Source organism: Scardinius erythrophthalmus (assembly GCF_964197995.2).
Source record: "Scardinius erythrophthalmus genome assembly, chromosome: 13".
NCBI classification, from domain to species: Eukaryota; Metazoa; Chordata; class Actinopteri; order Cypriniformes; family Leuciscidae; genus Scardinius; species Scardinius erythrophthalmus.
This window is the reverse complement of record NC_138233.1, coordinates 21,554,829-21,568,211: the sequence shown is the minus strand read 5'-3', so window position 1 is coordinate 21,568,211 and position 13,383 is coordinate 21,554,829. Positions and strand designations below refer to the sequence as shown.

The 13,383-nt window shown below is 40.4% G+C and overlaps 1 protein-coding gene across 1 annotated transcript in view; it reads left to right on the top strand.

Annotated features, from left to right (window-relative positions):
* LOC308700468 (teneurin-2-like) overlaps positions 1-13,383 on the top strand; it is a gene marked incomplete at its 5' end in the record, with an annotated part of 70,108 nt that overhangs the window by 7,393 nt on the left and 49,332 nt on the right. The window contains 2 exons of the mRNA XM_081382102.1: positions 388-480; positions 10,197-10,319. Of these exons, the coding sequence (XP_081238228.1) occupies positions 388-480; positions 10,197-10,319 (216 nt within the window). The remainder of the gene's footprint in view (positions 1-387; positions 481-10,196; positions 10,320-13,383) is intronic.

Below are 13,383 nucleotides of genomic sequence, written 5' to 3'. Positions count from 1 at the left end.
TAGAAAGATCAAAAGAACAGCATTTATTCATAGAAATCTTTTGTAACATTATAAATGTCCTTACTGTCACTTTTGATTTAATGCATAAATATTTACTGACCCCAAACTTTTGAATGGTAATGTAAGTCTTCTGAAAGCATGACAGCTTTGCATGAGGAAAGTAACTATTCATACACATACACATATGGTGCACTTTTATGATGATACTAAGGAAATTAAGTCATACAGGTTTGGAATGACATGAGGGTGAGTAAAGGATGACCAAATTTGCATCTAAGTTGCAAACAAGATGAAGAGTGCTGCTGTGTTTAGTTACTGTATATGTGTGTGCATAAGCATGTGTGTCAAACGAGCAGCTTTATTCCACATTGTCATTGTGTCTCTGAGGTGACCTCGACATGTCATCTCACGGCAGTCTTGAGGGACATAGAGACAGTGAGAGAAAGAGGAAGCTGGACTTTGACACTGCACCAGCATATGGTACATAGGAAACAGGAAGCATATGGCGTGTATGGTGTATTCCTGGTTCGGGAGCAGCAGGAGTTGTAGTCTGGAAGCTGGTGACTCTCAACAGACTGTTTAGGTCAAGAGAAGTCGCACCAAGGGTAAAGGGACACAAGTTCACTTCAATGCGGCGGGCTGGAGGGGAGAGCATTCGCGCTGGCACACATTAGAGTGCAAGATCTCTCTAAAGAGGAGAGAGTGCGTGTGAAGGACGGCTTTCATCTCCTATCTTCTCCTCTGTTCATCGTTGTCCTTGTCGGTTTTGATTGATGCGTTTCATTTCTGGCACGGTGGTCAGCCGATCGCATGCACACGAACCCCCTCATCCAGTGCTAATGTTAGCAGCGCTTATGTTAGTCCACCGCTGCTCTGGCTGACCCGTACTGTCCATCTGCAGATGGACCTCCTCTCTGTTTATGTGTGTCCCTGTCTAACAAAGGGCCTTCTCTGAAGTAAAACTTTCAGTCTGTAACCTCTATCATTGACTGATTGGCTTCCAACACATCAAGCGCCGTCAGTAAAAAGAAACGATGACCGCTGACGACCCGCAATAAAAGAGGCTATTGAAGGTATTAGATTGATTTCAGCTCAAAAACTGTTTATAATCATGACATTTGAAGTGGTTGCATTCGCTGATACCAGTAATCAATGATGCCACATGTGGCGAGTCTTTGAACTGGACATGAGGATGTGTGCTACTTTAGAGTGGAAAGAAAGAAAGAAAAAACAAAGCTTACTATTTCATAGCTGCAAAGACAATTATGCAGTACTGGCATACAAATAAACAATCTCCATCACAGACATCAAGGATTTTCTGATCTCAAAGGGAAGAAAGGAGGATGTGAAAAAGTTGGATATAAAAGATGAACAGTATGAAAATACATCAAGAGAAAGTGCCGATATGATCTCACCTGGGACGTGCGATAGCGTTGGACCCGTGAGTGCTAGAGACAGACCTGAAATACGTCAGAATGTCTCGTAATGAAACCAGAAGAAGAGACAGAGATGGAGGGAACGAGGGAGGCGGCCATAATGAAGACAGAGAGATAGGGCGAGTGTGTCTATCTCTGTGTGCCATTGATCTAGCTCGTGATTTCAGCTGCCTCTCATTTCCTGTCGCTAATGTGAATGGATGAGCCTCTAGGCACAACACACACATACACAGACTGCATACAAAAACAGCATACCACAAGCTCCTCACTTTGTGTCTTGATAAGCAGGTTTGCAGAGCACCAGCCATTCCTGCACTGTATTGAGCTCTGCACTGAAAAACTCTTATCAGATGTGTTTGTGGCTCTGTTTCTCATATGGTTACTGACTCATGAAAACTGTCAAGACGTCCAGTTTACATTTGACCCCACATCAAAATAAATAAATAAGAATGTGTGTTTGTTTGGCAATGAAGCCTACTTTTAGTACCCTTTTTTTATTACAAATAGGCGAATTTTCCTTCCAGTTCTCAAATAATTATTCCTCTGATTTTGGTATGACCTGGACTTTTTTTTATTTTTAGACTGGCAAAATACATTTTCACTCAGTACATGTTACTGTGCATATAGCCTAAATGATAGATTTAATGCATGTTTGTGTTCTGAACATAGGGGTGAGTGACGAACAACCTTTGGAGTGCAGGCAATGAGCTTTCAGTTGCATCATTTAGTTGGGCTGGGCCCCTGGAGGAAGTGTGTGTGTATTTGTGTTTTTCTGTGAGGACAGTGCTTCTCTGATGGATTAGGATGCTATTGATGGTTGCCTCACTCATTAACTGTGTATTTGAACTTGCCCCTCTCTCAAGAGACAGAGGCCAAGGCTCTTTTGATACACACATGCATATATACACAGAGCCCATGGGAATCTCCCAGTGCTTTGTAGCTCCATTTCAAAGCCTTTTGACCAGGCTTCTTATTGGCATTGGCTCTACCCTGTAGCCTTACCCTATCCCATTTCCCACTCCATAACACATTTCTGATGTAGTCTAGCTATTACTGTAAAAAAGTGATGTATTCAGGTATGTCCATTTCTGATTGATGTCAGCTGGACAGTTATAATCAGTGTTGGTTTATTAGTAACATGTTACTCTTTATAAAAAAATTGCATTGCATTACATTAATATGGAAATTGTTCATTCACATTTGCATATCGATTTCTAACCATCAGCTGACAGAGACTTGCAGACATGAAATGGCAAACTTTGCTGTGTATTAAAGGTGTGGAATAATGCCCCTTTTTACAATATGTAAAATAAGTCTCTATTGTCCCCAGAGTGTGTATGTGAAGTTTTAGCTCAAAATACCCCACAGATAATTTGCTGACTCGTAGGTCACATAACAATGACAACATGGCAAATGTAGTACATCCTGATTGCATTCATACTACACACATTCCTACTTTGAAGAACATAGTTTATAACGTTCATGAAGTTTGTTCCTCATTAATGTATCTATTCAGACAGTATATGATTTTGGACATAGCTCGGATCTTGTTTTCTTTAACCTTGTGTATTTTTTTTATTAGGATTAGGGTGTTGGTATCTGCCTCATTTGACTAGCTTCATTAGCATATGACTATGCATGTTAGTACGTATCAGCACCTATTCATTCTTAGTAGTAAAAACAGCATGTTTGCTTCTTTTATTGTAAGCGTCAGTGAGAATGCTAAGTTGTTATTGTTAATGTGTTTCAGATGAGATGTTGGAAAAGGGTGAGGGTTTTTTTTTTCTCTTTTCTTTTACAGTAGGTTTCGTAAACCAATTACAAATGCCGTCCAGGATAGTCTCAGCTTACAATTAGTGTCCTAATTGAGGTCAGTCTTGTTAATTTAGCGGGAAATTAGAAGAGTTAATATGCGTTTATTATGGAGGCCAAAGGAGACCGCAAAAATAAGGTAAGGGAAAATTACCTTTTAAGTAATATGAGGTCTCTTTTGCGCTCTAATTATGGCTGTGTAATTGTGTGATATGTTGAGTAGAGGTGTGTGTGTGGATGGAGGGATAGGATGTCCTGGTTTCTGCCGTGTGTTGTGGTATGTTAGAAAGGTGACCTGAGAGTATGTCCCTAAGCTCAATGACACACACACACAATGCCTGGAGTGTTTTTGTGAGATTCTCTGTCAAGAATTGCCAAGCGAGTCAAGGAGCGTTTTCCCACATTCGTTGTTTGCTTATCGGACAAATTTGAGCAGGGAAAGCTTCCACGAAACGCACAACTCTGAATTCTCAAGAAAGTGCCTGTCAGAGGAACTATGCAGATGAATTGCACATGGACACACTCAAGGCATGAAAGAATTTAGCTGCATGCCACTCATTGGTGTGGACGCTAGAAGCTGTTAGCACGTGTGATGAAAGAAAGAAAGAGTGAGAGGGAAAAAATACAAACAGATGAAGGTATGTAGACAGAGTTGCTTCTTCTTTATGAAAAATGTATTTGCTTGCCTACAGAGAAATTCATGCAAGAGCCCAGCCTCATATATAACATCTGCAGGGAAATAAGCGCATGTATTCTTTATGATGAGCAGATATGAAGACATCTCTTTCCTCTTGTTCACTTCATATTTAACATCTTAGGGAGCAATAGTGCTTATAAAATGTGTGGCCGTGAGATTTATTTTGGTTTCTAGCAGGCCCGCGTGGACTCGGAACTCAGCAGAAACTTCCACATTTCCTTGTCTGTTCAGTTTTATAGCTAATGAGCTAATGTTATTATACTGTCAGCCATTAATAAGACATCAGCTCCATTTAACAGATATTTCCCCCAAAAATGTGAAAATGGTGTGTGTGTGTGTGTGTGTGTGTGTTTGTGTATCTGCTGTCCATTGTGTTATTTATAGCCATGTCTCGGGGTGAGGTTGGTCCTGGCCGTCCACTCGCATGTGACTTACTTTCCACTCGGGCCAGAAGCAGCTCAGCCAACACCAGCATAGTACACAGGCATATGGATCCGTTCTAGCAGAGAGAAACCTGCCACCTGCTTATGACTATATGTGTGTGTGTGGTCACAGAGGTCTAATCGGTGATGACAGGTGCGGCTGAATCATAGAGGGACATCTTGCCAGACCTACTTCAATATGCACATACGTCCGCTGACTTTCTCTTTTTCTGCGTCTCCCGCTCATGCCCACAAATAAACAGACAGGAACTGCCAAGAGCTTCCTCCAGGTCCATGTCACGTAACTGTGCCTTAAGGACAACCTTAAACCCATTTCAGCGGCCCCTCTTCACACTTGTTCTGTCTCTCTTCTTCTCTGTTGTATAGCATTTCTCTCACCCTATGTCGTTCCATTGTTCCCTCGATGCATTAGCTCTCCTATTTTTTCCTTGCTCTATCCATCCCTTCTTTCTCTCTGTGCAAGGTAACCTTGTAGCAGGGCTGTTGTCATGTCAGGCCAAATTTTGAATTCTGGAATATTCCAGCTGTAAACATCTGCCACTGTATAATTATGGTGCAGACAAGACAGCACACATGCATACACATATACACAAATCAATCTATCTATCTATTTATCAGTCCATCCATCCATCTATATGTATATATATATCTATATTATGCATCGATTTATACAGTTTTAATCATACACATTTCCTCACAAAGCTGAGCCTTTCAGTGAATATTCATTAGGAGACTGTGAATAAAGCTGTTATCTATAGCCTGATCTGCACACATGCGTAAAATAGCAGACAGCTTAATGTTGTGCAAAATTTGCGTGAAGACAGAAAAGGAGATCACATCCTCTGCTAAAACAACCGTTCATTTTAACGTCAGTGACTATCAAGCAAGCCATCAGCTTTGGTTCTCTTTTCCTCTCACGCTCATTAGATTGGTCTCATTCCCTCGCTGTTGTATTGAACACCCGTCACTTCATGCAGTCAAGATTTAACTCAATATTGCCACCTACTGGTCCAGAATATATTAGGCTTATGCTGCACGCACATACACACAGCATGGAGGGCAGATATCCAGAGTGTCTGAGCTGCAGTTAATCTGTCTGAGTCCCGTCTCTCGATGCTTTCAGTTATTGTAGTTCAGTGATTTGTTTGTTAATTATTTAATCGATCGAAAAATTCGCATTCAGTCGCTCTCGACACGCACCATCAGAACAGAGAGACAAATGAAGATATAAAGAGAGAGATAATGAAGGACAGGAGGTTGAGGAAGATCAAAGGAGTGGAAACGTTAGAGGTGAAGGAGTAGATTGAAAAGCACGGAGAAAGGACTGGAGGAGAGAAAGGCTATCTCAGTGTTTGCTCCAGACCGTCTGAAACAAATAAAAGAGCTGACAGAGACAGCAGAGACACACTTAGAGTGTCAGCGCTTTCCTTTAACTGAGAAAGAGGCAGAGAGAGAAAGGGAGAGGTTTAGAGAGAGAGAAAAGGAGAGGGGGACTATGTCTGAGCGCGGGCAGAGGGGGAGATGGAATTTGACAGAAGAGAAAATTGATTTTCTGGGATGCGATTTAGGTGTGATAGGCAAGCAGAGGAAAGGTGAGAAGAGGGGCGGAGTCACTAAGACAGTACACCTGTAAATCCTGTAAATCTCCACCGGCTGAATCAAAACCACAAGATGCAAAGAGAGAGAAAGGCAGGCAGAGAGAACGTTTACAATGACGAAAATGAGCCAGAAATCGTTAGTTTACAAATAGATTTAATGATTTCCAGTGACAGAGACAGTTAGCGATGTGATGTGTAAATGAGCAATGACATGATACAGCGCCAACCAATCAGAGTGCAGAAAGTGATTCACTACCTGATACAGATGGATACTGAAATTGTGTAAGAACACCTGCAAGAAAACAACAGCACAGAAACTTGGCAACTTCCAGCAGTTTAATCATTGTTAGTGTGAACAGGGCTTTACAGAGCGAGACAGGCAAATAGTGAGATAGAGAGTGAGACAGGCAGATTGAGGGGTTTGTAAAGTCTTAACATGATAGGATGAATGTGAGAGATGGAGAGGGTGAAACAGTGAGGAAAGAGAGAGGCAGGTAGAGAGGTATAGTGAAGTACATTGAAAATATAGTGAAATTGAGAATGGAGGTAGGGAGACAGCCAGAGACAGAAGAGAGTTAGATAGTGAGGTAGAGAGTGAGAGAGGTTTTTGAGAAAGGGAGAGATACAGTAGATTGAGATCGAAAGTTAAGAGTCTGACAGACAGAGATGGAATGGAATGGAATGGAATACATAGTTCCCACATGACGTCACATCATACGGGCATTTGCCAACCCGGCGCCATTTCTGAGGGCAGAACACAACATTCTTACAATGCAGAACATGAGAAGAAGAAGCTGAAACGGAAATTTTACGATTAAAAAGTGAAAATAGTCATCTCCTGCTGGGTCAATGGATGTCCCAATCGTGCCGGAGGTTCAGTTAAATGTAGTTTTTTAGCATTTGCCGACCCACCGCCATTTCTGTGGGCAGAACAATATTAGAAGAAGCTGAAGCGAGTTAATTTCGTGATAAAAAGTAAAAATGGTGATCTCCTGCTGGGTCAATGGATGTTTATATTGTGTCGGAGGTTCAGTTAAATTTGGATTTTACAGTATACCCGTCATTAGACTTCATGAATGTGAGAAGACTAAGCTTTTGTCAGAACAACGACGGAGGTTATGGCTGGCGAGGATAAACAGGAAAGAAACTCCCTCAAAACACGCAAGAATTTGTTGTTTTTTATTGCGAGTGTACACAAGTATAAGTTAACACTTTGCAGTTTGAATTATGTCCTGTATGAACAAAATGACGAGATATTAAAAACATACAAAAACAACATTGTTTCCACTGTTCGATCGCGCCCGCGACTCTCTCACTCTCACTGTCTCACACACACACATTCCAGCACGGCAATCTCAGATTACGTCCCTAAAGAACCCGCGTATAAAGTAGTTCCGCATTACATTAATTCATTTGCACGCGAGTTTTATTTATTTTCATACCGTGTATATTACCGTGTATATTCATATTCATGCACATATTTCCAGGCTCGGAATTGCTCACATGTATTAAAACTCCGCATTAGCGTTAGCGCATACGGATCCACACCATTTATGACTGAAATTTTCGCATTGTACCTCTCTCTGTCTTGTGTTAATAGAGTCTCTTTATAATCTCTGTCACTCTTCATGATTTTCGTAACATTATAAATGGAAAGAAATATTCAAAATTTGCTTGTAAAACTCATAGACAGTATGGTAAAACATTGTAAACACAGCAGCTTTTGCCCTCAAAGATGGCGTCTTCGGGGAGGTCACGTGACATTAATTGGCCTGTGGGAACTATGTATAGAACTGAACTGAATTGAATTGAGATGCAAGGTAAGAGTAAAGGTCCTTGCACACTGAAATTTTTGCACGTTAAAAAATAAATACGACCTCATTTTGTCAATCACGTTTACATACTGGCACTGAAATTTTCATACGTCATAAAAAAATTCGGATCGAAAATTTCAGACTCAGTGTGCAAGGACCTTAAGACAGGCAGAGAGCAGGGTATACAGACAGAGAGAGAATGAGACAGAGAGATCATTTGAAAGGCAGAGCGAGTGAAACAGATAAAGAGTGAAAGAGACAGTGAACGAGACAAGAGAGAGGTTTATGAAATCCTGCCATGATAGGATGAGGGTGGGAGATGGATTTAGTCATGGAGAGATAGTTTGAGATAATAAGGGAGCGAGTCAGACAGGAAGAGAGAATGAGATACTGAGGTAGAGAGTGAGACAGGCTGGGAAAGAAGAACAGAGTGAGACAGGGAGCAAGGTATACAAGTAGAGAGATAACGAGACAAAGTGTGAGACAGGGAGATAGTTAGACAGGCAGAAAGAGTGAGAGATTTAGACCGAGAAAGGCACCGAGAGTGCCAGACGGACAGAGAGTAAGCATACTCACTATTCTAATAGTGTGTGCACATTTGCACTATGGATTCGCAAGTTAGTAAAAGAATCGTGCAGTAAAGGAATTCACAAATGAGGTCACACACGAGAGTAACACAGCACCTCAGTATGAACCTCCTCCTGTGACTCAGACTACTGAAGCAGTGATGGCTGCCGTCTCTGATGACTCACAATCTCACACAATCTCAGCCCGTCTTTACCGCCACTGTGAAGAACAGATGACGCAGACACACAGGAGCGAGAGATAAAGCACAAGAGCTTCCTCTCTCCTGCGCCACCTCTGGAGTTCAGCAGACTAAGCGCTCCTCTCTCTTCTGCTTGTGATAAAAGTTTCTTGGCAAAACTAGAAAGGACGCGGGTCGGGAAGAGATTCAGCTGACGAACTGCGTGCAGGCCTTGGAGCGAACAGACCAAAATAAGCTCCACAGGCATGAAAAAGAAACAACAGCCCCGCAATAAAAAGAGGAAAGATAGAGAGAGATCTGCTTTCTTTCAGCTGTCACTCAGATTGTCGCTGCTGAATCATGCCAGCTCGACATGAATGCTGTCAGGTTTCTGCTGCTTTTCTGTCTACGCATTTGTTAACTTTTTTTTTAACCTGTTGAGGTGCGAGTAATTCCTACAGACGTGGGTCTCGCCGCCTGCTTCTCTTTCTGTCTGTGTCTTTAGAAGCGTGTCTACATCGTTTCCTCAGGGCTTCAGTGATTGAATGACTGAAAAGACGCACGCACACAGTTAAAGTGATTTTGTTAAGAACCAATTAGATCTGTCACCCAGTTCCTATAATCTACTGTACTTGCAGAAAATCATTTTGTGGCACTTTCAATGAAGGCTCTATATTACATTACACATTTTTTGTATTTTTTATAAATAGTAATTATTTATAAACAGTTATAATACAAATGTATGGCTGTCTTTAAACACTACAATTCATTAGTAGGCCTACATAAAACATCAGAACAGCAGACATTTGGTGTTAATCTTGTGCTGTTATTATGCTATTTAAAGACCTGACAATTATTACAATACTGCAATCATTTACAAAGACATGCAATGAATTATTAAGTGTATTATAATTTATTATAATGCCTTATATTGCATTGAGTACTGTATACTGTACAAGCTTTACAAAAAGAAATCTTTTTTGTGGCATTTTTGCACTTATTTTGTGGGAAATATGTAGAAATTCTGTTGAACATAATCTGGTAATATTGCAATATATGCACGTCATTATTTAATATTTCATATATTCAATAAATAAATGTGCAAGGTGCGGGGCATGTGCTAAATTTAGCTGTTCAAATTTGGTGTAAAAGGAGTTTTATTATATTGAGTTATTGCTACAGTCAGAGCATTTTTAAAAAAATTTCCGATAAATAAGAGAAAGCCCAGACTGGTTTTATACAAACACACAGCGCTGTGACATGTATCAGAGTGAGGATCAAATGCAAGTGTCCTGTGAGTGGCAGATGGCTCCTCAGTCAGTCAACATCAATCAGGCAGGCAATCAATAAAAATGACTAGGCTGTCTGTCTTTTTTTTTTTTTTTCTCAGGGAAAAAATAAACCACTTCATCTTACAGCCTCTCTCTGTCTGTACTAGGTTTAACAGATCAATATTATACATTTTAGATTTCGTATTTAGTTTTGTTTTGAATCATTTGTGCTCTCTTTGTGAAGCAGCAGTAGCCTAGAGTAGCCTTTGCAGTCCTCGAGCTTTTCATTTTCTTGCTACCTTTCTTTTCACATACCTGCACTGTTTACACTTTCTTTCTTTCTTTCTCTTTCTTTCACTGTTGCTCTCTTTCTCTCTCAGCCATGAATCTGTTGGGGCTGAACTGGCAGCTGAAACCTGTGGTTGGTCCCATGCTGAACAACGGCTTGGGAGCCGGACTGCCCAGCAACAGTGATGTAGCAACAGCGCCCTCTGGAGGCAGAGGTGAGCAGCACAGCCTCACAGCATGCTGTAGTCCTGCACGCTCTTTTCCATAAGGAGGACGTCGAGATTGACAGAAAAACACAACGGGAAAAAGGTCTATAAACTAGATTCAGGGGGGAAAAATCAGTTGTGCTGAAACCTCCATGCCCTGTATATCAATTTGTTTCCAGCTTGTACCCATTTATTTTGATTTGTGTTTAGTAATTTGCTTCTCTGTCGCACACTGAGGTCCCATCATGACAGCACATTTATGCCCACACACACTTCTCTGCCTGCTTCCACGATCGACAAAGGACATTATTCTCCGGGCTTCATTTCTGCGTGTGACAAGAAACCAAGTAACCATGTGATTAGGTAGAGCAGCAAGGTATTGTGGGCCAGTGATGCTGTAAAGGTGATTATTTTTCAAAAATAGTGGTGAAACTGTAGCCTATGTGTTACGCAACGAGAAACATGTCAAAAGGGCTTTCACACTGCGCGTAACCCCGTGATATCGTCATTCTAAGCCCTGCTTTCAACCCTAGGTAAAGGAACGTCTTACTCTTGTAATTTGGAAGCGAAGTTAGCACCACTTTAATATCCTGGGTTATAAAAACCCTGCTTTTGCGGTGTTAATTCCCCCAAACTCGTACAGTGTGAAACAATGTTGACAATGTTAGATGCTTGACAACACACACCAAATTGCATTCTTTGGATTTGCATGCTTTGGGCAGTGACAGAAACACATGCGTCGTGACTGCTGTCAAATGGTGACTGAAAAAACCCTTCATCTGGAGTGAACAAGAGACTCCAATTGTTTTATTCTTACCTTTATAGAATGAAAGGGAAACATTTGATAGTACCCAACAGTGAGTGATAAATGAGGATGTGCAAAGCTAGAGCCTTATGTAAACACTTTGTGTGCGCTGTTCGTCCAATCAATGACACTGACACAGCAAATATGCAAATAAGAACGTTAACACAGGCTTAACCCTCTATGGTGTATCGTCATTATTAAATGACGCAGAGAAAATTGCATTTGAAATACAATAATAATATTCAGTAAAACAAATAACATTTTAGCATTATCATATGACATCCCCTCCAGCTACTAAAATTAAAACATATGTGCCATGTGCTTGACATTTTTGACAACAAGGAAGTTAAGGAGACTGCATCAGAAATCGCTTCCCTACTACTGTATTAGAGTATTGATGATAGTGACAGCAGTGCATCAGAAAATAAGGTCTTAGTAAGAAAGGAAGAAGTTGAAGATCAAGAAGAATAGAAGCAGTAAGGGTGATGGCAGAGATGAAGAATAGAAGTCATAGATTGTTGTGAAAGTGAGGCATTTGGGTATATTATCCTATGCCAGTTTGGAAGATGTGATCCACACTACAACCGGAGGTCAGGAAAGACTCACAGGGATGCTCCAAAAATGAAGACTAACACAAGTGAAGGCAATCACAGTGATCAGAGAAGGGCTCATTCAGCCCATCAGGCAATTGTTTAAGCATGTATGGGTTAGAAAAACGGGTATTTTTAACATGAAATGTTGCGCAATGCACCTTTAAATAGTAGCACAAGATGAAATAGAATGGTACTAAAGCTTTTTAAAGTTTTTGAAACCCTAAGACATTTTCACTACTTTTCAGAAAGTGAAAATGTATTTGAATGTGTGTGAAGTTTCAGACAATTTGCCAAAAAATAAAATTTACCCTAATCGGACTAAGTCAGTTTTAAATGATGAAACCTTAAAAAAGGTCAATGGTCAGAGATATAGAAAACTAATTTTGGAGAATAAATGTATGTAAAATATAGTCTTTTTTTTTCTAGCTGTGATTCCATAATTAGTCCCATAGAGGGCTTAAGGAATGTAAAATGTCAGCTTATGAATACCCAGGATTAATTGTTAACCCCGGGTGAAGTATGAGCAGAGAGATTTTTATTTTATTTTTTTACATTACCTCATTATGCACATTTAATTTGCGAATGGTGTTCAGTTATCATCTTACACACACAAAATTTCGCATTTTTAATTCAATTTTGTGTAAAAACAATATTCTGTAGGAGTCCGATCAAATAATTACTCCAGAAAAAGATGTTAGGGGTCATATGATTATTTTTATTTGAGTATAACTTTAGAGTATAATCTGTTTGTGTGTATAATATCTGCAAAAGTTTCCGTCATCGTCTCCCGTTACATTTCCGACACACGCTTGAGGGTCTGCAACGCACTGGGTCAGCTGGCCAATCAGAGCACTCTGAGCTTTTTGGGATGTGTTTATCCTATTCTATTAACCCAATAAAGAAAATAATGAACTTTTAAACATTTTGGAAACAGAAGGTCAACAGAAGTTGATTATTGTATTCTGTACAAATTGTGCTGCAAACTTTTTCCCAGATATAGTAGATCATACAAGTATTACTGTACATGCATAACACAGTATTCATTCGGTATACTGCAGATATTGTAGTGTGTAGAGCAGTATGGGATGATATTTAATTGCAGCCAGCATAATCCCACATAATTAGCACCTCCTCATAACCTACTGATAACTCTGATTTTTCCAGCAATCAAACTTTCAATTAAAGTTGATTAACATTGCAAGCAACAACCCATTGGCTTTCACCTATATCTTTTCCCCAGCTCTCTCTGGCTGTCTCTGTCTTGATCTCACACGCTCACAGATTCACAGGAAGTGTCCTAGAAAACAACATCACCTCTGTATGAAGGACAACACAGCCTTTTTTTTTTTCTTTACAGCAGGCAGTGGCTAGTCATGTTTGAAAACACACACACACACACACACACACACACACACACACACACACACACACACACACACACACACACACACACACACACACACACACACACACACACACACACACAGAGAGAGAGAGAGAGAGAGAGAGAGAGAGAGATCTGTTACAAAACCTAGTGAGCAGCAGTAGAGACAGCATTGTAAATCAACATAACACAACAAAGTGAAGCTACTTAATTAGGCTACCTTCTTTTTATCAAGGCAGCATCACCTAAAACTGACAATTTCACCCAATATTTGCATGTTTGGTGCCGTTT